The sequence below is a fragment of the Balaenoptera musculus genome, chromosome 9 (assembly GCF_009873245.2).
Source record: "Balaenoptera musculus isolate JJ_BM4_2016_0621 chromosome 9, mBalMus1.pri.v3, whole genome shotgun sequence".
In the NCBI taxonomy this organism is placed as follows: Eukaryota; Metazoa; Chordata; class Mammalia; order Artiodactyla; family Balaenopteridae; genus Balaenoptera; species Balaenoptera musculus.
Window position 1 is genome coordinate 7,298,916 of NC_045793.1, and position 27,111 is coordinate 7,326,026.

Consider the following 27,111-nt stretch of genomic DNA (forward strand, 5'->3'; position numbering starts at 1 on the left):
GGGTCCACCAGACTAGGACGCAAGAAACCAGAAACTTGGCCTTGGCTCTCTCACTCATCCATCACTAAACCTCTTTGGGAATCAGCTCCTCGAAGGTAAAATAAAGGGACAGACTCGAGCTGTGGGCTCAAATGTTTCAAACCCATGTCTCAGTAGGGATTTCTCCCCCTCCTTCATACTCTTAACAGCCCAAAGAAGCAACAAACAAACAAACAAAAAACCCTGTTGGCCTTACTTCCCATGATTTAGGTTATGAAAGTGTTGATTTTCTCCACGTGCTTTTGAAAAGCAGAATACTGCTGCCTCCCAACCAGTACAATGGACTAGAGGGTCCCCTTCTGCTCCAACAAAACTCCATTGAGCTTGTCTATATTTAGCTTCTCATTTTCTTAAGATTTGCCTCCTTCAAAAAGCAGAATAAAGGGGGAAAAAAAATCCCAGTTAGCTGGAAATCCAGTTCATTGAGGGTTTACTGTACGAAGCCACGCTGGAGAGCACTCCGGCCTTGTGAACATGCAGTCTGCAATCTGGACACCTTTTATTTAATTTCAAGAATTCCCTTTGCACGGCAAAAAGGGGTCTGAGGAAAGCAGAGCGGCACAGATGAGGGGAAGGGCAGAAGCAGAGCGCTCACACACGTCCTCCCCAGCTGGGAGAGAAGTGGGATCGATGGCAGGAGCGGAAGTCATTCTTGACACAAACAAGGGTCCTGGGGCGTGCCACCCCACCCCAGTGCCTGGCCATGCAAGATGCAGAACTGGAGGCTGTGGCCCATCAGGACCACAGAGCAGATGTACTGACACGGGGAGTCCTCTGGGCGCCTCCCGAGGCGCCTGCAGGGTCTGGAGCAGAGGAGGGTCTGTGTCCATGTCCACGAGCATGGTCGGTTAACAGACAGCACCAGTTGGGAGGCTCAGGGCAGGAGAGAGACCGAGGCTCTCGGACGCTAGCACCTACTGGCCCTGGCCCTCCTGGGAAGAGACTCCGTCCTCGATGGCTGCTCTTGCAGCAAGAGCCTCTCCCTCACCCCTGTGCCCTGGGAAACGAATAAATCATCAGGATGAGGTCTGAGCCAGGGTGCTAGCTGCCTCTGGAGGGCCGGGTCACTGCTGTGCAGTGGAAGGATGCTGCTGCACCAGGTAGAGGGATTGGAGGCGGCAGGGACAGGCCGGGGGCCGGGGGCCCTCCCGCCCGCCCAGCGGTGCCCACACAGGAAGAACCTTCTGGAAGCACAACCCCGGGCATTTTCTAGTCAATCTATTCCCCATTCCCAGTAACCCCACGAGTTGGCCCCTGTTGCTTCTGATTATTTTTGGTGGGTCAGGGGAAAGAGAGAGGAGAGAGACCAGGCCGGGGAGGTCTCTCACATGCCAGAGGTAGGCAGTGTGTGTGGTGGGGACACTGCGCTGGGGGCAGGGCTCTGGTCCCAGCCCTGCCACTCTCTTCTGTGTGATCTCGGGCAAACCATCTCACCTGTGTCTCACTTTCCTCAGCTACCAAGTCAGGAAAATCCTACCCCACATACCTCAGAGGGATAGGCTAAGGGTGAAAATAGATAACGGATAGAAAACGTGTTTAAAAAAGTATAAAGCGCTATTCAAACGCGAGGCAGTGTTGTCATCCCGGAGATCCATCCCTTAGCACGTCCCTCCTCTCACTGGGACACCTTCGCTTCCTTTTTTAGGGTCTCTTAACTTTAGGACCTATTTCTTTATCTCAGAAGGGTTCCGAGACTCCCTGGTGGCTTCCCCTGATCACAATCTGTGACCCTAGAGGCCCAATGGGCACGCTAGGTGTCTGAGGGGGAGGTGCCGGAAAAGGGACCTCCCTGCTGTCCTTCCGGCACCTTCCCTGCGCCGGCCCCCTTGGTCCACCCTATGAGAAGGGCTGGGCTGTCCATTCAGGCCGGACAGGTCTAGGGGACCCCTGCCCCACACTCAGGGGACCCCGTCTGGAGTGCAATTCCTGTTCCCGATTTCCAGCAGGTGGCGGGTAGAGGGAGGGAAGGCGCCCCGAGAACCAAGGGCAGGATCGGGTCGTGGGGCCTCAGGACGCCCACAGGCTCGCCCCCGCCCCCTGCTCCTGCCGCCGGGCCCTCCCCTCCCCCGGCCCAGCCCTAGTCTCGCTCTGGCGGCGCTTGGAGGGGCCGCTGGGCGCCGAGCCCCGGTCCGCCGCCGCTGTGCACGCGCAGGTGGTCCTTGAGCGACTCCTTGTAGCGGAAGCTCTTGCCGCACTCGCCGCACGTGTAGGGCCGCTCGCCGGTGTGGATGCGCTGGTGCTTGAGCAGGTTCTGCTTGCGGATGAAGCTCTTGCCGCACAGCGCGCACTGGAAGGGCCGCTCGCCCGTGTGCAGCCGCTGGTGGTTCTGCAGGTGCTCCTTGCGGCTGTAGGTCTTCTCGCACTCGGAGCACTTGTAGGGCCGCTCGCCGCGGTGCGTCATCTGGTGGCGGATGAGGCCCGAGTGGCAGTTGAAGCTCTTCTCGCACTCGGCGCACTCGTACGGCCGCTCCTTGGTGTGGCTGCGGTGGTGGATGATGAGGCTCTTGCGCACTCCGAAGCTCTTGCCGCACTCCGGGCACGCGTAGGGCTTGCTGCGCGCGCCGTGCAGCAGGAGGCTCCGGCGGAGGCCGCCCGCGCAGCAGCTGCCGCAGCCCCCGCCGCCCCCGCCCGGGCCCCCGCCCGCGCCCCCCGCGGCCCCACCGCCGCCCGCCTGGCCGCCCGCCTGCGCCCCGCCCGCGCCCCGCTCCCCGGGCAGCGCGGGGAAGCCGTCGTCCAGCAGCGCGCCCCCGCCGCGGCTCGGGGGGCCGCCCGCGTCCTCGGGGGGCGCCGGCAGCGGGGGCAGGCTCTGCGGGGCGGGCGGGGCCTGCGGCGGGGCCGGGGGCGGGTTCTTCACCATCAGCAGGCTGTCACCTGGGGGGGAGACACGAAGAAGCGACATGCTGACACTGCTCGGTCCAGGACTCACGCCGTCCCTGCAAGGGGGCCCCGGGCCTTAACTAGTTCCTCTGCGGCTTCCTGCGAGTCACAGGCTGGCCGGGCCTCAGCTTCTCTAAAGGATGAGGGGATTGATCAAGGCAAATGATCACGTCCCCTGTGCTCGAGGGTTCCCCAACCCTCGGAGCCGCACAGAGCCACCAGCTGGAGAGCACCTGAAGCGGGTCAGGCAGGTGGCACGCAGCTAGGATAGGAAACACCCGCAGATGCCGGGAGCTGGTGGGCGGAGGAGCGGCGGTCTGCGGAAGTCCCCTTGGAAGGCGGAATCGCCTGGAAATAATAAGACTTAATTGTATTCTGATGTTCAGTGCTAATTTACCTACGGAGAATCTCTCGACTGGAGGGAGAGAGTTTGCCAGAACCTATCCCAGGTGAAGGCCTACAGGAGGGGAAGGCCTACAGGAGGGGAAGGCCTACAGGAGGGGAATGCAGGGAGCCGGGCGCATAACCACCCTGCGATGTGCAGTTATGTCTCCACTAAGCAGGCAGCCTTCGGCCTTGTACAGCGGCGGGGTCAGCCGGGTTGATATGAGTCCCACCCTGGCGCCTGACCCCACCTGGCCGCGGACCACATGTGACTGGTGCTCTCCACATCCTCGTGTGGAAGGGGCTGCCCAGCCAGCCTCCCCAGGAAGCGCCTGTCTCGCTCCTGCGATGATGCCCTTTCCTGCATCCCTGAGTCTCCAGGGTTCATGGTTCCGCACTACCCTGGTGTCAGTGGGGCACAAAGCCCAGGCTCTGAGCATCAGAGCAGCGAGCTTAGGCCCAGGACTCCGACTTCCAAGGCACAACTGGGTTTGCTGACTGTATTTAGGAGTCTTCTCTTTCCTTCACCCTCCATCACCTCCCCGATCCCCACTTCACAGTGCTTTCTTCCTGCAGGAGCCCCCTCCCCGTGACACGTGTTCCTTACGTGACACTCCTAAACAGACTGGGCCCAGCCTGCCCCCCTCTATCCCAACCAACACTGAGCAGGCAGAGAACCATTTCCACAGGACACTGGCCAGGGGCAGGGGCCACCGTAACTCTCCTAGCCTCAATCCAGGATGTCATGCCGTCAATCCTGCAGGTTTGGCTGTGGCCTCTGTCACAGCTGCACTGTGGGCCTTGCTTCTCCCTCTACCCGATTGGCTACTCTCACCCCTTCGTGGGTGTTATTCCCAAGAGGACCCCCAAGGAAACCACGTGCACGTAAACCTCCATCTCAGGGACTGTTTCCCAGGAAACCCAACCCCAAACAATCCTAATCCTACTCTGATCATTCTTCAAACTCGGAGTGAGCACCAGACCACTTCTGTCAACTGCCTTCCTGCTCCCCCCGCCCCCCGCCTTTGTTCTCCCTTCCTGACCCAGCTTAGCTCCTGTGGTCCCTCTGCCCCTCTCTCCTCTGTTGGGCTTGCCTGGGGGACCCCAATGCAGTGACAGCACTCAAGTAGCTGAAGACTGCTGGAGAAGATCACACACCTCAAACCCTGGCATCCTACCCCATGACTCAGCATGCCCCACTTTTCCACTCTCCATGGGGATTACGTCACACCTTCTCCTCCCGCCTCTAACATGAGGACTTTAACTCCAGAACTCACTGGCCAGTAATTGATTCAGATACAAGCACGGGACCTTGTTCTGGCCGACGAGATGTGTTTGCTGGGAGGCTGCCAGGAAAGCGTCCTCACTCCTTGGAGACAGTGCAGGAAAAAAGACGGCCTTTCCTTTCCCTCTGGGTCTGGAGGTGACGCTTGGAACAGCTGTGGCCAGCTTGCTCCATCCACACCAAGGATGACCGAACAAGCAGTTGGAAAGAACCTGGGTCCTTGATAATATAGCTGCATCCTTGAACCAAACAAGGCTAAAACTGGACTACCTCTTAGTTACGTAAGAGAATAAATGTCTTTATTCTTTAAAGCAGTTTGAATATTCAATCAATTGTTCGTATGTAAAGAAACCCCAGTAAAAACTCTGGATACAGAGGCTCCGGTGCGGTTCTCTGGTAGGCAATATTGTCACTCATCACTGTGTGGGGAGTGTGACACTCCCAACTCCACAGGGAGTAGACAACAGAAGCTTCGTGCTTAGGACCCTCCCAGACCTGGTCCTGCGGGTCTCCCCTTTCAGCTGGTTCTGATTTGAATCCTCTAGCTCTAATAAAACTAATTGTAAGTATAGCACTTTCCTGAGTTCTGTGAGTTGTTCTAGGGAATTACTGCACCTGAGGCATTAATGGAAACCCCTGAATTTGCAGCCAGCTGGTCAGAAGTGTGGGTGGGCTGGGGACCCTCGAACTTGCAGCTGCTGTGTAAGGTGAGAGCAGTCATGTGGAGAACGAGGTGCTTCACCTGTGAAGTCTGGCCTAATTCCAGGTAGTTGGTGTCAGAAGTCCTTGCAACCTGTAACTCCCCAATCAATCTAGCCCCAGGCTCTCCAACTTCAGACTCCTATGTTCATCTGTCTACTTGACATTGCTACCTGGATGTCATCTCAAGTTGAACGGGTCCAGAAGAGAACACCTAATTTACACAGCTAATCTGCTGCTTTTCCAGGACTCACCATTTCAGCAAACAGCACCACCATTCACCCAGTGTTTCCGGATCAAAACCTAGGAGTCACTCTTGTCTCCTCATCCGCCACAGACAATCCATCAGTTATATTTCCAACCATCACCTCTTGACCTGGTCTCTACCCACTACATTAGCTCCTACATGGTTTCCCTGCTTCTGGCTCTTTCTCCCCACCTGACTCCAGTCAATTCCCAAACTTACGTTTTAAAAATGTAAACCAGATCATGTCACCACTGTGTTTAAAACCCTCTGTTAGTCTCCTTTCATATTAGAATAAAATCCAGATGCTAACCTGGCCCATAGGTCATACGTGGTCAGACTCCTCCTTGTCTATTGCTCCAACCTCATTCCTCAAATGGCCTTCCTTATGGCCTTCCCTCTTGTGGTCTTCCCTTCCCCAGCAGCCCCATGGTTAGCTCCTTCTCATGATCTGGACACACTCAAGTGCTTCTTCCTTTCCTGCCCCGACTCCCATCCTCCTGTTTTCCCTGAGTCGTTACCCTCAGAGCATTTACCGCCCCGACTTTATCTTGTTTGCTTGCTTATTGCCCATCACCGTCCCACAAAAGGACAGGCCCCTGGTCCTTCTTCACCACTTATTCCAAGTGCCTGCAGTACTGCATAGCATAGAGCAGGCACGAGGTAAATGTTTGTTAAGTAACAGAGACTAAAAAAGGCTGGAATCACTGTTTCAACCCAAGGCAGTTAAGTGGGAATTTCAGGAGGGTGCTTTCAAATCGTATCCTGTGATTTGCGAGTGTGTTCTGAGTGCTGGCGTCTGGGTAGGGTGGTCTGGCCTGAGGCTCCCCACTCTCTCCAGAAGCACCCAGGAGCCACTGAACTCCAAACTCCTATTCATACTTCCTGCTTCAGTGGAGCCCCATGCACATTACCTCTGAGTGAACCAGACTTTTCTCCTGCCTTACACTAACTCTCAGAGAGCAGAGAGTAATACCCACTCATTAATACATAAAGCCAGGAATCCTTTTTACTAAAATGTAATGTCCAGTTAGGCTGACGTCTGACTCTGAGTTAAGCAGGACACCAGGTCTTTCTCTCCTGTTTATGGCAGGGCCAGGGAAGGGGGTTGGCATGAACATGTATATATTTCTGCGTTTTACTCTCTAGCCCTGCCCCCTCTCCCCTTCCAAGCCCCCTCCAGAAGACTGCCACATGATGCCATGTCTTACCAAAAGTCCACCTGGTTGTCCTTGGCAACCACAGCACTAGGTGGGTTTTAAACCTCAGAGAAATCACAGTGAGATACTAATTTCACATTCCAACATTAATGAGTGGAAGGCAGGTTCATTTTGGGAGAAAGACAAGAGGCTCTGATAAGAGGCTCTAGTGACTGGGCGGGCAGGAGAAGCATTTCCAGATACCCCTCTCTCCCAATTCCGGGCATTTCTTCCCAAATGCAAAGTTTCTAAGGCCTCCCAGAGACAAAACAACACGAGGCAAACTGTTCTATGAGTCGCTCGGCATATTCGAACTGGAGAAGGAAAGCGTTTTGGTAATTTGCAAAGCCTGGTGATTTCTGCACGAGTCTCTCACATTGTTTTCACAACCACAGAGGTCCCAGGATAAGGCTCCTTGAAGCCCACACGCTCTTAGCCAAGTTGGAGAAATCGGAAGGTAGCGCTGAGGGACAAAGATTTGGGCAGAGTTTCCTGGCACAATGTTTGATGATCTGGTACCCCTGCCTTCAGGGCCAGGGCTAGAAATGGTGGCCTGAGCGCTGCAGAGGATGGGGTAGCATCAACCGCTATCACTTCTTCCTGCCCTCACAGGCAGTCCCCTGGATGTCCCTGTCACATCCCACCCCACCAGCAGGTTAGAAAGAGGACAACTGAAATTCTGTTTTAGACAAGGATGGGCACCGTTCCTCCGCCATCCCCTGCCCATTCCTCCGGCCCCACTCTGCTCTTCCAGACTGAACTAAGTTTGTCTCACAGAGAGTGAGATCCACTCACCTGGGTTTTAAATGTCCCTTCAGATTCAGAAATAACCCATGTCCTCAGCTCTGACGTGGATTTCGAGCTCTTAGAGGGTGTCAGGAATGTGAGCAAGGAACATATGATTAACTCTCCCTTCACCACCCCAATCACCCAGAGGACATTAAGCCAGCTGTTTCAGTGGTACTGGCCCTGGCAAGGAATGTGAGCCTGACGCTACGTGTTACCTAATCCACCAACACATGCCAAAGGTCCTCAGCCAGTAGGGGAGCTTCCAAAAAGACCCAAGAGATCCAAGTCAGGGGAGATATTTGGCCTCATACTTGTCGGCAGAAAAAAGTCCCCCCTTCCTATTTGAGCTTCAGGATCTTCCCAGTTACTCTGGGATGTCAGCTGCCTTGGGCGCTCTGGTGAGTGTTTCCTAGTGTGTGGGCCACCTGCTGCCATCACCCGCTGCTCAGACACCACTGCCTCAGCTCGCTCCCAGCCTGCTCGCTTTTCCCTGTTGTTACGGCTTGAATTGTATCCCCCCAAAAGATACATCAAAATCTGGACCCCCAAGTACTTCAGAATGTGACCTTATTTGGAAATAGGATCTTTCCAGGTGTAGTTAAGATGAGGTAATACTGGAGGAGACCAGGCCCCTGATCCAATGTGACTCGTGACCTTATAAGACACAGACCGTGTGAAGATAGAAGATCGGGGTGACACATCCACAGACCAAGGAACACCAAAGATCGCCAACAAACACAGAAGCTAGGCAGAGGCAAGGCAGGGCTCCCCTACAGCTTTCAGAGGGAGCATGGCCGTGCCGACCCTTTGATTTCAGACTTCAGGCCTCCAGAACTATGAGGGAATGAATTTCTGCTGTTTTAAGCCACCCAGTTGGGTATTTTTGTTAAGACAGCCCTAGGAAACTAACATACCGGCCATCCTCCAGAAGGAAAGGGGACAGTGCTTTGATACAGGCCTTCGAAAGGCTGCCATGACAGAACATCACCCTGTAAGGGGCTAGGCTGGGTGAACAACCATCCCTCTGGACAAAATGCCCAGGGGCCCCGCTGGGTGCACCACTCACCGGGGCCAGAATCTAATCCGAGCTCTCCTTCCATGGAGTCGCGAGGGCCCCACGGGTACGGCTGCTCCTCCTGCTTTATCCATGACAAGATGTCGTGTGCGGAGATCAGAGACTCTGTTCGGGGAAAGAAGGCAGTCTTAGAGCCTGTTCCCTTCCACCGAGCATCCCACCAAAAGTTCGAACACTGCCACGTGCAGAGGCCGCTGCTCTGCTCAGAGGGCGTGTGGCAGTTTGGGTATCCCTGTCCCCCCGTCAACAGCCTCCCCAAATGGGACCTCACTGGCGCTGCTGCCAGGGAGGAGGCTGCGTGGCGGCAGAGCCAGGATGGGAACCCAGGTCTTCTGGCTCTGTCCTCGGAGCCCCAGGGCCATCTGCGGGGCCAGGCCGGAGGGGAGCCTGGCCTCTGACGGCCCACAGGACCAAGAGAGGAGAGGCCGGCCTTCCAGATCGGCAACGGCAGAAGCGGTGGACAAAAGGTCATTAATCGGAACTGCAGTGGACACTGCCGCCTCCCTGTCGGGAGGGCGCTGCTTTCTCTTCCACCCTGGACCCCTTCAACTTCCCCCCTTGTGAAGCTGTAGAGTTGACAAACGACGCGGAACCCTAGATTTTACAGCTGCTTCTTTTCCTGGTGTGCGGGGTGGGATGAGACTTCGGGGTCACAACCAGCAAACAAGATGACACTGGCCTCCTCCAGCTCTGCAAGCATATGTGAACACACAGGCACACGCGCACACACGCACACAAATGCACACGCCCGCCCTTACGCACACACACGCCCGCGCGCACACGCACGTGGGGCCTGGGCGGGCAGAGCTTCCCTAGTGTTCTTTTATGCTTCCCTTTATGCCTGGACTCTCCCCAGAAGTTTCCTGGGAGACCTCTAACTACTATTCACTCAAGGAAAATTCCAGGAAATGTAAATTACTTTCTTTCTTTCTGTCACAGAAATACATACAACTTTTAAAAGGCTTTTTAATTATATTTCAGAAATCAGTGAAGTCATTTTAGTATCCGTTCACTGACAGTACAAATTGTCAGTGTAATGATTCCTTTAGAGAAATCCCCCCCACTTTTCTAATAGTTATATGCCAAAATGTGTACAAAGTCGCCACCTGAGGAACACACTGTAGTTTACTCCCTGAGTCCTTCACTGGCCTTTGACCAAAGTGACTCAGTCGGATTGATTTTCTGGCAGTGACAAAAGTCATCCCCCGCGTGCTCCGACAGCTCGCTCACCTGAGTTGGGGTCCGTTGGGATGTCCCTCTCCGCCAACTCGTGCTGATCCCACACGCACGGGGGGTCTTCCTGTTTGATCCGGGACAGGAGGTCATGGGCAGAAGCTGGTGAGTCTGCTTGCGGGAACAGAGCAGCAAAGGTGTCAGGGGACACGCCCTCAAGGTGGTGCTTTAAGTCTCTCCTGTCATGCAATTAGTTCTCTTCCCTAAACATCAACAGTAATTATTCTAGTTAATTAAAGCTTTAGGTCAGCTTGGCCTCAGTTGCTGGAGCTTTTGCCACAAATAAGTGGATACTACAGGGGGCTGACATAACAGTGATGTCATCGAGAGAGCGTTCCTGTCCTTCAGGAACTTAACTCCTTCAACCGAGGTTCACGCCTGAGGCCTGAGCACCACCATGGAAGGAGGTCTTCCTCCTGCAGGGACCGTCCAGGAAAATGACACCTTCCAGGAAGCCTTTTATCTTAACCACCTTAACGGGACTTTTCTAAGATGTATCCTACACGTTCTTTCCTCTGCAGAGTCTATTAAACCTCATTTACCCTTTATTGCCTTCTTATCTCTTAAAGATCCCTTTGAAGCACCATGATGCTCTCGGGCTGGATGAATCAGGAAGCGGCTTTCCTCTGCCTGGAGGCTGCTATCACTTACCTATGAGTGTGAGGCTTTGACGAAGGGGGATGAGGTTTGTGGTGCTCTAACTTGTGGATAAGTAAAGAGCTACAGTGTGTTACTATATCTTGTGACGGTTAATTTTACGTGTCCACTTGCCTAGACTACAGTACCCAGAGACCGGGCCAAGCATTATTCTCGATGTTTCTGTGTTGTTTTTTTGTTTTGAGGAGTTTAACTAGACTTTGAGTAAGGTGGACTGCCTTCCATAAAGTGGGTGGGCCCCATCCCACCCACTGACGGCCTTAATGGAAAAAGACTGACATCCCGAGGAAAAGGGAATCCTGCCGGCAGACCGCCCCGGCGCTCCAGTTGGCAAAAGCCAGCTCCTTAAATTCACTCAATCAATATCCCTCTACACACACGCGCACACACACGCACGCACACACTCACCCTGTTGACTGTTTGGAGAACTCTGACTAATAAATACATATCTTCTCTAACAGGGATCTCACGTACAAAGTCCACCCGGAATGCCATCGAAGAGGAGCTATCCAGACCACCTGACAGGACGGCGGCCGTGCGGGGCCTGACACAGAGGCAGCAGCCGTAAATGCTTGGTTAAAACAACGAAAGCTCTTCCCAGTCGGGAGCCGGTCTTACGGACCCATAGATTCCCCCACCCACGGGACCTGTGAAATGCCTCACACTCAGTACTTCTGCAGATACTGCTTTCCAAGGGAAGAAAGGAATAGTTAAAAACTGATATTACAAAGAAGAGAAAACAGAACGGCTAAGCCCAGACGTGCTGGCAACTCGTCCACGTCGTGTGCCGGGTCTGTGCCTCGTGGGAAACCCTGTCTCTCCATCCATCCTGGACCCACAGTCTTCCATTTTCAGCTCAGGCCTCTGGCCTGGCACACACATCAGACAATGCTGGGCGCCTGCAGACCACGTTGGACCTTTCCTCTGCCACCCGGCTTGGGCGGCCAGTCAGCTCACTCACCGGTAATGGACTCTGTGGGGATGGCTCTTTCCTCCAGGCCCCGCTGACCCCGGGCACACAGGGCCTCCTCCCGCTTCACCTGAGAGGGCGTGTCCTGGGCAGGCACCAGGGGCTCTGCTCCTGGGGACAGAGAATCACATCGTTTGGTGCTGTTTGCGTGAATGATCGTCAGCTGGACGTTCTCGGGGTCAGGAGCACGGCTGACAGCTCTGGCCAGGGAAGAGCACAGGGGTCCTGGGTTTCTATGGGCAACTATGGGGAACCCCGAGGAGCAGGAGGTCCTGGGAGCAGAGAGGCGATCGGCATTCAGGACAAGGGGGTAGGCCAAGCCACAAAATGAGGTGTGATAAGGCTGGGAGAGGGTTCCAGAAACAGCCCACCCTGGGTGGGTGCTAATCAGGACGGGCCACAGGTCTCCCTCCGTGTGGGACACATTCGTCCTTGTTCTGCACCCCAGTCAGGAAGAGTGGGCCAGACACACACACACACACACACACACACACACACACGAAGTTAGACTGGGCAAAGGGAAGCAACCCAGCCCCATTCCTGGATGGATAAAAGACAATAACATATCTTCCATGCAGACCCCATGACGTGACCCCAGGGGCATGTTCCTCTTATGAGGGTCTACGGTGTGATGTATAACACTAGCCCCAGCAGGAGACAGCAGGAAAGAGACTACATGAGGAAGTGGAAGACACGGATCCTGGTTTCACCTCTGCCCCCAGCCCAGAGGATGAGTCACTTGCCCTCTCTGGCTCTCAGTCTGCTCGGTCCCTCCATAAAAAGGCCACAGTGGTCCCTGTTCTATCTGGCACAGGGATGGATAACTCAGTGAAACGGTTGAGGTTACATTGCTCTACTGTGAAAGGTTACCACAGCTGCTGCCCTCAAACATTTGTGGTTCCTAAGACAGGGAAGGAGCCATTTAGAAGAAATGTCCAGAATAGGCAAATCCATAGCAACCTGGGGCTGGGGGGTACAGAGAACAGGAGTGACTGCTCATGGGCGTGGGGTTCCCTATGATGAAAATGTTCTGGAATTAGATAGTGATGATGGCTGCACAACTTGGTGAACTGAATGATACACTTCAAAAGTGAATTTACAGCATGTGAATTATATCTCAATAAAGAGAGCAGAATGGGGGGAGGGGGCTGCCTTTGAGCTACCTTCTAGGGAAGTTTCGGTGAATACACCCTCCACTGAAAAGGGAGGAAGGGCAGAGGGCCCCAACGGGTGAAGGTTCCTGGGATAAGGCAGAGAATACAGTTCAAGGACCAGATTTCACCTGGCCCAACAGTGCTCAGGAGAGCTGAGGTCCCGAGAAGCCTCGCACCTCCCATCGCCAGGTGTGATGTTCTCGGGGAACTGGATCCTCAGAACGTAAGATCTTCCCTGAATGAGGAGAAAGCCTTGGAGGGTGAGTCTGCCTGTGATGGGGCGTCTGTGAGAACGGAGTGAGGATACTGAAGAAGACAGCCAGGCCCAAAGCAGTCGGCCACGCACCCCACGTGTACCATGCGCCACGCAGAGCCCCCTCTGCCCACCTCCCTAGGCTGGAGCTACACTCAGGTCTAGGGCCCCCATCAGGCCTGGGACGCTGCAAGGCCCACCCCCCCTTCCTCTTCTCTCCAGCTTACTTGGGCATCTCGAGCTACACGGTTCTGACCCAAAAGACAAACATCTGTGGTGCGCTTTCTGGCCCTGAAACTCTTCCTGTAGGTGACTGCCAAATTTCAAGGGCAGCAGAACTGGCCCCGCGAACAACTCAGGAGAAGCCCGCCTGGAATTCATGCAGGGATGGCGGTGCTTCTCTCCCACCCTGCCCTGGACCTAGGGCCGTCTTCGGCTGCCATCACCTGTGTCTGGATCCATCAGGAGCTCTCTCTCTTCTGGGTCACGCTGCTCCCACACGCAAGGCTCTTCCCGGGGCTCGGCCTGGGGTGGAGCATCTGGCTTGGACACTGGACCTTCCGAGTCTGGAACGAGGTGGAAGGGAAGGAAGGGCTGAGTGAAGCTGATCAATGGGCCCCGATCAAGGGCGATGCGGAGCTCTCCCCTCCCCCACCCCACCCCAGCAGTCCTCTAGGTGGTAATCTCTCACGAGGAACTATCAAAACAAGTCAATAGATTCTCCAGTTTCTGGTGTGGAAACAGCTGGTCTCTGAAAGCCAGCAGCAGAGCGACTGTGGCTTATCCAAGGCTGCTGGGAGGTAGCGCGTAGTGATGCTATTTGGCTGTAATTCCAGAATGGTAGCAGCACAGTGTTCAGGCCTGCAGTGATAGGCCCTGTTTTTACTTTCCATTCTGTTATAAATCATTCTAACTTCCTAGCAGGCAAGCAAATCGTTTCTTGAGTTTCCGTGAGGTATAAACATGAAACACCTTGCCCGGGGGTGGTGCACCGTGGGTCCGTGGGTCGAGAAGCATCTCACTCCCCACTCCCAAGGTGCTCGCCACAGGGGAGGGAAGGCGCCCTTACCCAGGGACATCAGGGTCTTGTAGTTCTCCTTAACCAGGTTGTTGTAAAGCTCCTTCTGCCATTCATCCAGGTTCTTCCACTCGTCCTCAGAGAAGTAAACGGCAATGTCTACAAAAGTCACCGGAACCTGGGCCAACAAGAGTTTTAGTCTGGAACCTCCTGCTGGCTCCTCCCCCCCCCACCAACTCCTCATCAGAGGCACCAGGCCCACTCCATCCATGGCCCCCGTCCTCCCCATCCTGCCCGGCCCGTTTCAGCAGAGTCAGTCCACTCCGTTCCTGATCCTCCTGTGCCTCCAGTAACAATGATGGTCACCACTACCTTTTAAAAATTAAGCATTTAAGCACATCCTTTGTAACTTCACTTTTAGGTAAACTGGGTACCTGAAGGTAAAGCTTTTGGCATTCAGGGTGACAGAGATGCAGTAGGTTCCTGGAGTGCATATCAGCGAGCCAAGTACAATAAAACCCTGTTATAGAACCTGTACTTCAGTCAGGTCACCCCTAGGTACACAGTCGCGTTTTTGTCACTAAAACTTGTCCGTGCTAAGGCTCCGGAATCTTGATCTGTTTCGTGCACCGCTATATCCCAAGCATCTAGACGCATGTAGTTTGGAGTCAATAAATATTTGTTGAATGTGTTGAATAGCTGTTGCCAACACTAGGAAGGTCCCACTGTGGCCTGAGTCATCCAGCATCCAATGTCAGTCACGTGGTGTTCAAGGTCATCTAATCTGCTCCATAAAGCTGTTATTTCAGTTCGACAAGGATTCTTGTCTGTACTCATTTCAGTCACTCACCATCATGGCCTCATCTCGGACAGAATTGTTCAAGATGGTTTCACTTCCAAGACTTCAATATCTGAGCTTCACTCCTCTGACCACATAGCCTTACCTCCTACCACTCCCATCCGTGCTGGACCAGCCTTTCCCTCTCACTCTGAAATCCAAGCCCTCAGTTCTCCCCAAGGCCCTAACCCTAGTCCATCGGTCTTTGTACCTGACACATGGCACCTTTGTGTGCATAAAAAAAGCAGCACTCTTGGTGTCAGGCCTGCTGGTGCACTGCTTGCTAAGTGGGCAGTGCCCGTACACAAATGATAAATGCCAGCCCTGGCATCAAGTGCTCATCACCCTAAGGGCGACTGGACAGGTGCCATGTGCATACCTGTATGTCACCCACTGACTGATAGCTCACGCCCATCTTTAGAAACGGAACTAGAACTCCTAATTCCCTGGACCTTCCACCAGATTTCGGCAAATCCCCAACCTGGGAAAACGGATGCAGACCACTTTCTTCATTTTAATTCTCTGCTCTAGATAAAAGTCACAAAATTCTGCAGGTGACAACCGCCACACACTCAGGCCTCTTGGCTCCAGGCTGCTTCGGAAGCCTCTTGGTGATCTTGCTGACATCTCCCTGTGTTCCCCGGGAGGCTTCTCTCGCACTCTTCCCTCTCCCCAGTGCTCCCCGGGCCTTCCGCCATCTCCTCTGGTCTCCCCTTGACGGCAGGTGGCTGTTGGCAAACTCCCATCTCTGCCCTTCTTCTTGCCTAGCCAGCCCCCCCCACCCCCGCATGTGCCCTTCATTTCTCCTCCTCCTGCCTGTGAAACTCAACCCAAACCACCTTTTCCCTTTGGCATTTTCCGTCCCTCCGTCTCCCTCGGTTCCCCCTTCAGGACCCCCAACCCGAGAGGAGCCCCACTCAACTCTGCCACCACAAATGAGTCTACTCTTCCCCTTCACTTGACACATCCCGAGACACACGTTCTGTGCTTTCTTCCCAATCCAGGCATCCTTAACCCCCCAAATCTGTCTATGAGCATCCCCCACTCTCTGAAACCACATCCTGGGAGGTCATCAGCCTCCTGCTGTTAGGTTTCACCCCTTCAGACCTCTCTGAAAGGTCAGACCACCTTCCTGGAATTTCCTCCTGCTTGGTTTCCATGACCACGCTGCCTTCTGCCCACCTGGTTCACGTCTTCTGTACTGCTCTCTCTTCCTCCCCCCGGGACCGTGGTTCTGCCCTCACCCTGCCCTGTTTCCTCACTTTCCCCTTGGCCGTTTCATTCTTTTCACAGGTTCAGTGGTTACCTCTTTGCAGACGACACTCTTCAGCTTTCCTTCCTCCCTTCAAAGTTCACATTTCAATAGCCTTCCGAGTGGCTTCATTTATTCATCTTTTTTCTCTTTTTAAGATTTTTTTTTGATATGGACTATTTTTTTTAAGTCTCTATTAAATTTGTTACAATATTGCTTCTGTTTTATGTTTTGTTTTCTTGGCCGCAAGGCATGTGGGATCTTAGCTCCCCGACCAGGGATCGAACCCGCACCCCCTGCACTGGAAGGCGAAGTCTTAACCACTGGACCGCCAGGGAAGTCCCTATTCATCTTTTAAGTACCTCAAACTAAATGTATCCAAAACCAAGTTTGTTATCTTTTCCAACACACCAACTCCTCTGCCCCCCCTTCACCAGTCAAAACTCCACAATCATAGTCCCACAACTGGAAATAGACATCACTCTGCAAAAACCTCACTCTGCTAGGATACAGCAGAACTCTGAGACATGGGCCAAGATTGCAGGGAACCTACAGCCTAGCCAGACAGGACAGAATACCCATGAATTATCCATGAACAATTCACCAATTAATAGAACCCACGAGGCACAGAGAAGCTGAGAGACAGCAGCCTTAAATTTGAATCTGACAAAGAGAATGCATCTAGCAAGGCCAAGAGTCTACAATGAATTAAAACTATTGCCAGCGACATTAATTAACATTCTCATGGTGCTTTATGGTTATGGAGGTTTTAAAGTATGTCTGCAAATTCTGACAATACCTTCAAAGAATAAAGCCTAATTTTGCTCCTCTTGAGTGCAGGATTGAGTGACTTGCTCCTAACAAATAAATAAAGAAGTGACGGTGTACAATTTCTAAGACTGGGTCATAAAAGACATTGCAGCTTCCATCCTGGCCTCTCTTTCTGGATCACTCACTCTAGGGCAAGCCAGCTGCCATGTTGTGAGAATGCTCAAGCAGCCTTGTGGCGCAGGTCCAAGCGGTGAGGAACTAGCTAAGGCTTCCTGGCAACACAGGCGAGTGAGCATACTGGAAGCCAATCCTCCAGCCTCAGTCAAGCCTTCAGATGACTGTAGCCCCAGTCATCAGCTTGACTATAACTTCATGAGACTCTGAGCCAGAACCACTCAGCTAAGTGGCTCCTGAATTCTTAACCCACGAAAACTGTAAAATGATAAATAATAATTTTTTTAGGCTGCTAAGGGTTGGGGTAATTTGTTACATGGCAATAGATAACTACTACAATGAGCTACATAGTGTTGTCCCATCAACGAAATCAGTTAATCCTCACAACTCCACAAAGTAGGCATATTATCATCTTCATGCTACAGATGAGAACACTGAAGCTCAGAGAGACCACCTGGGAGTTTACTTACTAAATTACTTATTTATACTTCACTTCTTTCCAAAGAGGAATTGAGGAGGCTCAGAGACAACACAAAACATGGCTGACTTGCGGTAGGAAAACCGGCACATGGCAAAGCCAAGATTCAAACCCAAGCCTTCTAATTCTGGACCCCACAACCATTCCATTGTTCCGTGAGGGCACGTGTCAACTCAAGACCCCCAACGCCTGGCCCAACACACAGGATGCACAGCAGGGCCGGGACGCAGCACTGAGTTAAAATGCAGAGTGCAGACAAGGGCAAAGGGCAGCGTGGGAGGAGATGCCACCTATGCCGCACGGCAATATGTTATATAAGCCAAACTCTACAAAAACGAGCCCCTGGGGGCTGCAGTGCTGGGGGTGGCTTAGGGAGGAACCAAAGCCACTGTGAGAACTCGGCTCTGCGTGGCCTCAATGGATCCCTGTCCAGCACCTCCTCCGGCAAAGCCACTGGGTCGGCTACCAGACACAAAGACTAAGAAGACCCAGTCCCTTACGTGGAAGCGTGAGCCCTCCAGCTGGAGAGTCATTCGGCAAACATTTTTTGCTATAAGCCAGGTACTGCTGTAGGCACGGAGACACTGCAGTGAACCAAGCAGAGGAAGACCAACCAAGAGACAAAAAAAAAAAAGTATATAAGAAGCCTGATGTCATAAGTGCTTTGGAGGAAATGAGAGCAGGGACCGAGGAGAGTGTGCTGGGATTGGGGGGCCAGGAAGGGACAGCGATCCAGTGACAGCTGAGCAGAACCCCTGATGGGAGCGACGGGGAGGGGGCCCTTCAGTGGAGGAAAGTCCTTGCCATGGGACCGTGGGGAGCAAGGAGTGGCCAAGAGGGGGTGAGGGGGAAATGAGGTCGGATGGGTGGGCCAGAGGGAGGGGGCCATTGACGAAATGGGGGTTTTTATGCTGAATAAGATGGGGAGCCATCTGGGGGGTTTTCAGCAGAGGTGTAATATGACTGATTTGTATTTTTTCTTCCTCCTTATTGGGGGTACGGGGGCAGGGAAGAAAGCTATGAATATTTATTTTTTAGCCTCGCCGTGCAGCATGCGGGATTTTAGTTCCCCGACCAGGGATTAAACCCACGGCCCCTGAAGTGGAAGTGCGGAGTCCTAACCACTGGACTGGACTGACAGGGAAGTCATGACTGACTGATATTTCTAAAGGATCACTCTGGCTGCTCTGCTGAGAATAGACTGTATGGGGTGGGGGGGCCCAGGATGGAGACAAGAGGACCAGGGAGGAGGCCATGGCAATAATCAGACGGGAGGCGATGATGGCTTCAACAGACGAAGGCGGGCGCCGTGGAGGCGGGGAGGAGTGGCCGGGCTGTGCGTATATTTTGAAGAAAAATCAGATGGTATTTACTAATATGGCGGAAGTTGGGTGTGAGAAAGAAAGGAGAGAAGGATGGGCCTAAGGCTTGTGGCTTGAGCAGCTGGAAGGATGCTCTTGTCTCTGATGGAGAGGAGGGCGACTTTGAGTAGAACAGGGTTCAGGCAGAAATCGGGGGTTCAGTTTGGTCGAGTTAAATCTAAGATATTTACTGACATCCTGATGGAGATGCTGAATTAACAGGCAGGAACGTGACTCTGCATTCAAGGAGGAAGTCTGGGCAGGATACAGAGACAGAGCGGGAGGGGAAGACTGCCTTTGAGAGCTGACAGCATCTAAAACGCTGAGCCTGGATGAAATCATGAGGGAGGGAGTGTAGGGAGCGAGCAGAAGGTCAGGACGGAGCCCTGGACCACTCCAAACACTAGAAGTCAGGAAAAGGAGGGGGAAGCAGCGAAGAAGACTGAGAAGGAGCAGGTAGTGATGCAGGAAAAGAACCAAGGGGCTGCGGGGATCCTGGAAGGCAGGCGAACAGGTGTTTCAAGGAGGGAGGGGTCTCCTGCATGAAATGCTGCTGACAGGGCAGGGAGGTGAAGACTGAGGCTTTAATACCATGGCTTTAACAACCCTTGGCTTTAATACCATGGATGTCATTAGAGCCCTGGCAAGACCACTAGGATGGAGAAGTGGCAGCAAAAGCCTCAACCACGTGGGTTCCAGGGAGAATAATCCAGTCACCAATTTACTGGAACACTGAGAAGAGAGGAACATGTTAAATGAGACCACAGAGGATGCAGCAGCAGAATCCAGAGAGTGAGAAATTCCACAGGACAGATGGCCTAGTTTCTTCCACAGATAAACTACAAGGAAAAATGAGAGAGATGAAGGAGGAACTTACAGATTGAAAAGACTTAAGAGACACAGGAATCACAGTGTGTGGGCTTATTCAAGTTCTGATTCAGGCAAACTAACAGAAAAAATATATAATATTTTTGGAAGAACTGAAAATCTGAACACTGACTGGATATTTGAGTAGGTTGAGATCTTTGTTATGGTAGTGATAATCTTGAGATTATTACTTTAAAAAAAGAGTCCTTACCTTTTAGAGCTACCTACTGAAATATTTACAATTAAAACGACTGCTGTCTGAGATGTGCTTCAAAATAAAATGGGAGGGGGATGTGGGTAGGGAGTCAGAGGAAACAAGATTGTCCAAGAGCTGATAACTGCAGAAGCTGGACGATGGATTCATGAGGGTTCATCACACAATTCGATCTACTTTTGTCTAGGTTTGAATTTTCTATAATAAAAAGGTTAAAAAAGGGAGAGAGAGAAAATGAAGAAGGAATCGGAGACAGCAGGGAAAGACCACTCTAAAGAGGAGCAGAGAAATGAGGCACGACTGGAGGGAGGTTTCTTTATTACAGAGACGGGCGACGCTGCAGAATGTCTACGAGCTGGTGGGGATGAGCTAGTGGAGAGGGAGGCGGTGACGACGCAGCGGACAAAGGGGAGATGCTGCGTGACTTCCCGGAGCAAGTGAAGGGGTGGGGTGGCGAGCCCACAGTAACAGGAAGGCAGAGTACATGCAGCTGCACGTGGAGTCTCCGGAGGGTGACCCCATCTTCTCAGGGGCGTGCTGACTGAGCCCACAGGGTTGATGAGCCGGGGACGGCAGGAGAGAAAAGGGAACAGGAAATGGAGCGTGAATTCTGAGCTGTGAGGAGGGCCCGCCGGAGGGCGGTGGTCATGACTCAAGCGACTCTGGTTGGCGTGGTCTGGGTCAGTCCCCAACCATTCAGAGGAGCAGACACAAAGATAACCAGTGACAAAGGGTCATTTGCAGGCGCCAAGGGGAAAACCCAAGCATGAGGCGCTGTCGGAATCTGCGGACGCCCAGACACCTGGGGAGGGACTGGGAACCGTGAGGGCAAAGGCTCACAGGCAGGGCCTGCGGGCTCCGTGGGGAACGGCTGGAGGCCAGCCTCGCTGCGGTGGAACATTCCAGACGAAGTGGTTAGAGTGGAGGCAGGCTCTGGGAAGAAGACACTGAAGTCAGGCAACAGGGAGCCAGAGACGCCTGTGAGAAGGCCTGACAAAAAGAGCGTTGTCCACGTGGGCTGGTCCTCTCCGCCATCCCTGCCCCTGGGGACCGCCACTTACCTTGGGGACCTCGCCCTTGCTGCCCGGGGGCAGCCGCAGGACCCAGAAGTTCCTGTTCCTCAGCAGGTTCTCCATGTTCTCCAGCCGCCTCTGCAGCAGCCCGTACTCCTGCAGCAGGGTCCCCAGCACGGCCCACTTGCCCTCCATGTGGTTCCCGAACTCCACGGCCGTCTTCTCGCAGTCGGCCAGCTTCTTCTCGGCCGTCCCCGTCCGGCCCTCCAGGTTTAGCAGCTGGCTGGCCTGGGCATCCACCTTCCTCTCCACGGCCTGGATGGCGGCCACCACGGTCCAGAGAGAGATCTCTGCCGTGGGCAGCTGGGGCTCTCTCATCATGCGGTCGGGGAAGACGGGTGCCCTATCTGGGAAGGGTGGGAACTGAAAAGGCATTGGTCGCCGGGCGTCCATGTCCCATTCCTGAGCCTGTGCGAGGAGGGAGAAAGTGACAGCGGGGATGAGACCCTGTGTGAGGAGGCAGGGTGGCCTGAGAGCAGGGGACAACTCATCAAATGCCGCAGAGTCTTGCTCTCCTGCCAAGCCCCTGCCTCTCAGGCTACGGTGTTCCTTAACATGCCAGCAAGAGCTCGGGCAGCCACGCACCCAATCTTCCCACTTCCCACCTGCAGGAGTCAAGCTGGCCACTAGTTTACCACCCCACCTTGACCCCTGACAGGTCAAGGCTGTGGACCCCAGCCTAAAATGTCACGAACCACTTTCCTTGGCGAGCCCATCTGTTTTCTTCATGGGCTAGACTTAATGATGAACTCTAGGGCTGCCCACTGTTTGCTGTTTCAAAGTAAAAATTTTCATGTCAGTCATCTGCCCCTAATCTTCCCAGCGATCTCTAAGCAGGTTAGGGCAAGAATGATTATCTATCTCTGCTTTAAAGATGATGAAACAGAGCCACAGAGAAGTGGCCGGTCATTCCACAGCACCTCGCTGCACTGTCAACTGGAGTAGTTCTAGGCGCTGCAGGTGACAAAAAACACAGTTCAGGTAACTGGGCCGCCACCCTTCCCAGCAGGGCTGCGGCCAAGGGAGACACCGGGAGCCCGAGCAAGAGAGCAGACGAGCAGCTCTGTCTCCTTACGTAAGTACGTATTCATATTTTCCAAAAGAAAAGTGGGTTTGCCAAAAAATGTCATTCACTGAGGAGAGGAGGAGGCGACATCTCTAAGAGGAAGAGAAGACCTCCCAGCCCCCTCTGCTTCCCAGGGGGGAGGGGTACCTGATGGTCCCGGCCCTCTGGTACTCCCCCAGCTCTGGGTCCTTACCCTGGAGGGCGAGGTCCCCTGGGTGCAAGTTAGGAGCCGAGCCCTACGACCAAGAGCGGGGTGGTCACTGTGCACTGGTGACCTGGGAACTGGCCCCATACCATACCAGCACCCAGGGCTTACTGGACAGCAGGGCTGAAATGGCCTCCCCTTGCCACATGGGACAGGAGGAGGTGTCATTTTCTGTTCTCTCCGTTGCTGCTGAAGAGGCCCTCAGGCTGGGCGAAGTGGAGACCTGTTACTTAGAGGTGAGCTGGGCAGGCAGGGACAGGCATGCTCACTGCCCTCTCTAACTCAGAGCAGCTGTGACAGCCACGGAGGCGCATCACCCAGCTTCCAGGGAGTCACTCCTGACACGGGAGAAAGGGCAGCAGGGCCTGGGCCCCAGACCCTGCTGCATAAGAGGCAGTAATATTTCCAGCAAAGCCGTGTCCTGGGGCTCATTCAGGCATCATTCCAGCCTGGCCTACAGAAGGGGGCAAGGGCTGACGGTGGAAGTTCAGAGAGTCACCGGGCCCGGTTTACTTTTTGCAGGTGTTGGGGAACAAAAATTTTCCTTCTACCCTTCTAGGTTCTTCGGCTGGTCTAACAGGCGAATTGACATAAGACAGACTAATATGAGAAAGACGAAGTTTAAAAACATGTATACCGGGGCTTCTCCGGTGGCGCAGTGGATAAGAATCTGCCTGCCAAAGCAGGCGAAATGGGTTCGAGCCCTGGTCTGGGAAGATCCCACATGCTGCGGAGCAACTAAGCCGGTGTGCCACAACTACTGAGCCTGCGCTCTACAGCCTGCGAGCCACAACTACTGAGTCCGTGCGCCACAACTACTGAGCCTGCGCTCTAGAGCCCGTGAGCCACAACTACTGAAGCCCGCGCACCTACAGCCCGTGCTCTGCAACAAGAGAAGTCACCGCAATGAGAAGCCTGCACACTTCAACGAAGCGTAGCCCCACTCGCCACAACTAGAGAAAGCCTGCATGCAGCAACGAAGACCCAATGCAGCCAAAATAAATAAAATAAAACAAACAAACAAACAAAAACACGTATACCTCCTGTATACCTGGGAGAGACCCAGAAAACTGAGTTACTCGCCAGAATGGCCCAGGCCACTACCTTAAATACCATCTTCAGCTAAAGACAGAAGATGATGTTGGGGGGTGGAGGAGTCAGTCACAGGAGGTGACCAGGAGAAGAAGAGGACACAAGGGTGTACGGGTTTATGCAGGTGTAAGTCCCTGCCTTCTCCATTGGTAAGAGTTCTTAGAGACATTAAGTCATGCTCTTCTTCCTGGTAGAGCGATGGAGATTTCTCTTTTACAGAGGGAACTCCTACTTGGTTTTCAGAGCTTCTCCTGTGCCTGCAGCTTCTCTAAAATAACCATCTTAAAATAATCCTTATGCCAAAGAGGCATATTTTGGGGCGGCAAATTCTGCTCCCCTACACAGGTTTGCAGACCTAAAGCTGAAAAATGATCAAACAGGACACAGCAACTCCTGGCCAACTTGTCAGAACCCGGCTGGCTGAGAACCAGGCCAGGGACAGAGGAGGCTCCGCGGGGTCCAGCCCAGGGTCAGCTCCCACACTCTCCTCCCGGCAAAGCTATCCAGGCCTCTCTCAGCATCAGGTCCTCGTGTTTTACACACCGCTCTGGAGCTCTGACTCCGGAACTGAGATCCTTATGGACCTTCACGAAATGACTGGTGCCTATTCTCAACCCCAGAGGCGCTGATTTAACCGGTCTGGACGAGGCTTGGGCGTCAGGAGTCTCAAGCTGCTCAGGTGCTTCTAATGTGCAACCAAGTTTGCCCCCCGCTGGAAGGAGGGCAGAATCACCTCTCAGCGGCCCCTTCCCTCCGTCCCAGCCGGTGCCGGGGAAGGGTGAATCGCTCGTTATGCTCGGTGAAAGATGGCCATACACCGCTTAAAACATCTTTTCGTCAGAGTGGCCGCAGTGTGACCTGACGAGGTACCCTGCGCGCCCACGTCGCCGGCCCGGCGCGAGTGCGGCCGGCAAGCCCCTCGGCGAGCCCGGGCCGGGGTGGGTGACGCGGTCACGGCCCCGCCAGGGCCCGGGGACCGCGCGTTCCGGGCACCCCGCCCCGCGGGGCCTCCCCGGGCGCCGGCTCTGGGCCCTGCCGGCACGCGGCCTCGGGCGCCCTCCGCTCCGGGGCGCGGGCGGGGCCTGCGAGAGCACCGGGCCGGGCCTGCCGCGCGAGCCCCCGGCGCCCCGGCCCACCCGGCCTCCGTCCCCGCCCCGCGCGGCCCGGGCCCCCAGCCGCCCGGCGCCCACTGCCCGGCGCCCCGCCCCGCCCCCACGGCAGGCGGGCGGCCATGGCGCCGGCGGGGGTGCACCCACCTGCATGGGCGGCATTCCCTCGGCCATTTCCCCGCGCAGCGCCGGCTCCTGGTGGCAGACCTCCTCCGGGGGCAGAGCCTGCGCCCAGCTCCAGCTCCCGCCGTCCAGCCCCAGGCCCTGGATGCCCAGCTGCTGAGGCTGCGGCCGTGTTGACACAAACTGCATCCTGGGAGCGCTGTTCCCCGCTCGGGCCGGCCAGGGAGAAGAAGAACGTTTTCCAAGCGCCTTCCCCCTCGCCGGGGCCGGACAGCTCCATCTACAGCCCGTAGGAGCAAACAGTCCCCTTCGGCGGCGCTCCCCGCCCCTCCGCCGCCCGCGCGCCAGCCAATGGCCTCCGAGCTCCTGCCCGCCTGCGGGGACCAACGGGGCCGCTCCGAGGCCAGGGGGCCACCGCCGCCCCCAAAGTGGCCCTGCGCGGGTATGCCTCTCAGTGTGGGATGGCCTGCCCTAGAGTCCCCAACAAGGCAGGGGAGCCCTGGGGCTGGATTTCTGTTAATTCGGCTAATATTTATTGGGCATCCCATCCCAAAGGACCTGACCCTTTTGAAAAATTGGCAATTGTCTCCAGACTCTTTGTTCCGGCCTTTCCTCTTGCCTCACTCCTTTGCAGCCTTCACCTCCCCACTCTCCCTCTTCTCAATCCAAATTTACCTGGATCAACTCCAGGCCTTCGCATTGGCCTGGATGACAGAGAAGTGACCTGGGCTGTGTCAGAAGAGGGCCAAACTCTTCCTCCCAGGTAAGGTGCGCTCACTGCATTTTAACAGCAGCCTCTTCCAGAACCTTTAAATGTAAGTCAACGTCACTTTGAAACGTCAGGCCAAGTCAGAGGAGGAGCGGGGGAGAGGACAAGATAAGCTGATGGAGAAGAAATGGGAAGGGGAAAACTCATTCACTCATTCCACGAATATTTACTGAGCACCTACTATGTGCCAGGTGCTGCTTGGGCAGCGGGTGGGCTTTGCAGTTTGATATACCTGAGTTTAAATTCCAAAATCACCGCTCATTAGCTGTAACTGTGAGCAATTTCACTTCTCTGAGCTTCACTTGGTCTCTTCATATATAAATGACGAAAATAATGTCTATTCCACAGTTATAAATCAAATGAGAACAGTGCTTATAGGCACTCAACAAAGGTAATTACCTCCAAAAGGTAAGTCCTTGTAATTATCCTCAAAATGGTGTCTACTCTGTCTTCCTAAATGACTAGTCCCTATCTTGTTAAGACAGAGATCTCCAAGGCTGATTATCGCCCTGTGTAGAGGCAGACCTTCCAGAGAGACACCCCAGACTAGTACTCTTTTGCTCCACTGCATTTAGTATATGAAAGGGCATTATTGGTCCAAGTGAGACATGTGCTTAGAGCACCGTACTCAGAAGGACAGTTATCAAGTACTTTCTCTGCTAGGCATACTTCCAGGATAAAGAATGAGTATCTCACAGACTTAATACTATTCTCAAGGAGCTTACAGGTTAGCAAAGGTTATGTTCCCAGAAGTCAGTGATTTTCTTCCCTCTGTTCCCTGGCCATAGGCTGCCCCCTGATTGTAAATATCATGTCACTATTATTAGAGGAAACTGGCAAGTAGAGTCTGAAAAGCTCCAAGTAAACTCATTTCCACCAGTGAGACACATTTCAGAGCACACATTCTGACCTATACATCATCAACATCTTCCCTCGTTCCTAGAGGTGGAAGAGAAGCTAGGTTAGTCCCAAGGGTTTAAGCTATCTTTTCAATATAAAGTAGTTAAAATTACTTCCCTTCCTAAGCATTAAACTACTTATAACTACTTGTCTTTTTACACAATAGGATACCACATAGTATATCCACTTTACGTTTCTCCTTCACAGAGGGTGAATTTCGCACACACAGAGCCATCGTACTTTCACCCCTGGCAGCCAGAGTTCAGTTCACTGTCATGAGATATGAGCAAAGCTACTCAACTCAAACAGAATTTAAATGCACAGGCTTCGTGGTACTAGCATTATCTTATAACTGCCAACCCTAGCAACCACAGGTCACAAAAACCAGTAGTGGATACAGCAGATGCGTGGTGAATGGGGGGATTGGGGGACACGTCCCAGAAGGAAAACAAGAAGGGCACGAGGAGGGGGCTGCTGTCCATGGACCATGGACTCCAGTGACCAACGGGCTGATGGGGCTGAGAGATGCGAGGGTGGGAGAGACCCTCACTGGGAGAGGTGTCCGGTCCTCAGACCTGTTTCTGTGAGCCACTGAGTAACTATGAGGCAGTTATCTAACTTTCTGAGGAGTGGAATGAGCGACTGGATGAAGTGGGTTATAGATGTCAAGTATCATTGTTAATACACATTTCTTGTAGGGGAAGGACCCAGGGCTGGGCCCTCAGTCTCTCAGGTGGGAATGGGCTGCTTCTCATCTCCTCACCTAGGAATTAGATAGCTTCTGCTCAGGACAGGGTATTGGACTAAAGGATATAGGAGAGGCCAAAGGAGAGGGCATTCAAAAATGCCAGAACATTTATGTGTTGTGATGGTTGATTTTATGCATCAACTTGACTGAGCCAAGGGATGCCCAGAGAGCTGGTAAAATGTTATTTCTGGGTGT

The 27,111-nt window shown here is 53.8% G+C and overlaps 1 protein-coding gene across 1 annotated transcript; it reads right to left on the reverse strand.

Annotated features, from left to right (window-relative positions):
• Window positions 1-503: 503 nt before the first annotated feature.
• Window positions 504-24,785, reverse strand: ZNF282 (zinc finger protein 282). Its single transcript, XM_036862887.1, has 8 exons — window positions 24,524-24,785; window positions 20,893-21,312; window positions 13,928-14,054; window positions 13,305-13,424; window positions 11,443-11,562; window positions 9,822-9,935; window positions 8,583-8,696; window positions 504-2,910 (listed from the first exon to the last, which is right to left on the reverse strand). The coding sequence occupies exons 1-8, from the start codon at window positions 24,686-24,688 to the stop codon at window positions 2,117-2,119; spliced, it is 1,974 nt and encodes a 657-aa protein (XP_036718782.1). The 5' UTR covers window positions 24,689-24,785; the 3' UTR covers window positions 504-2,116.
• Between the last annotated feature and the right edge of the window lie 2,326 nt (window positions 24,786-27,111).

Bases quoted from the DNA above. Each gene is read 5' to 3' on its own strand.
- ZNF282 (XM_036862887.1), bottom strand. From the start codon at position 24,688: ATGCAGTTTGTGTCAACACGGCCGCAGCCTCAGCAGCTGGGCATCCAG. The intron at 11,563-13,304 runs GTGATGGCAGCC...CTCTGTCCCCAG, and splicing joins CCTGATGGATCCAGACACAG to GAGCAGAGCCCCTGGTGCCT. The intron at 8,697-9,821 runs GTGAGCGAGCTG...TTCCCCGAACAG, and splicing joins CCCAACGGACCCCAACTCAG to AGTCTCTGATCTCCGCACAC.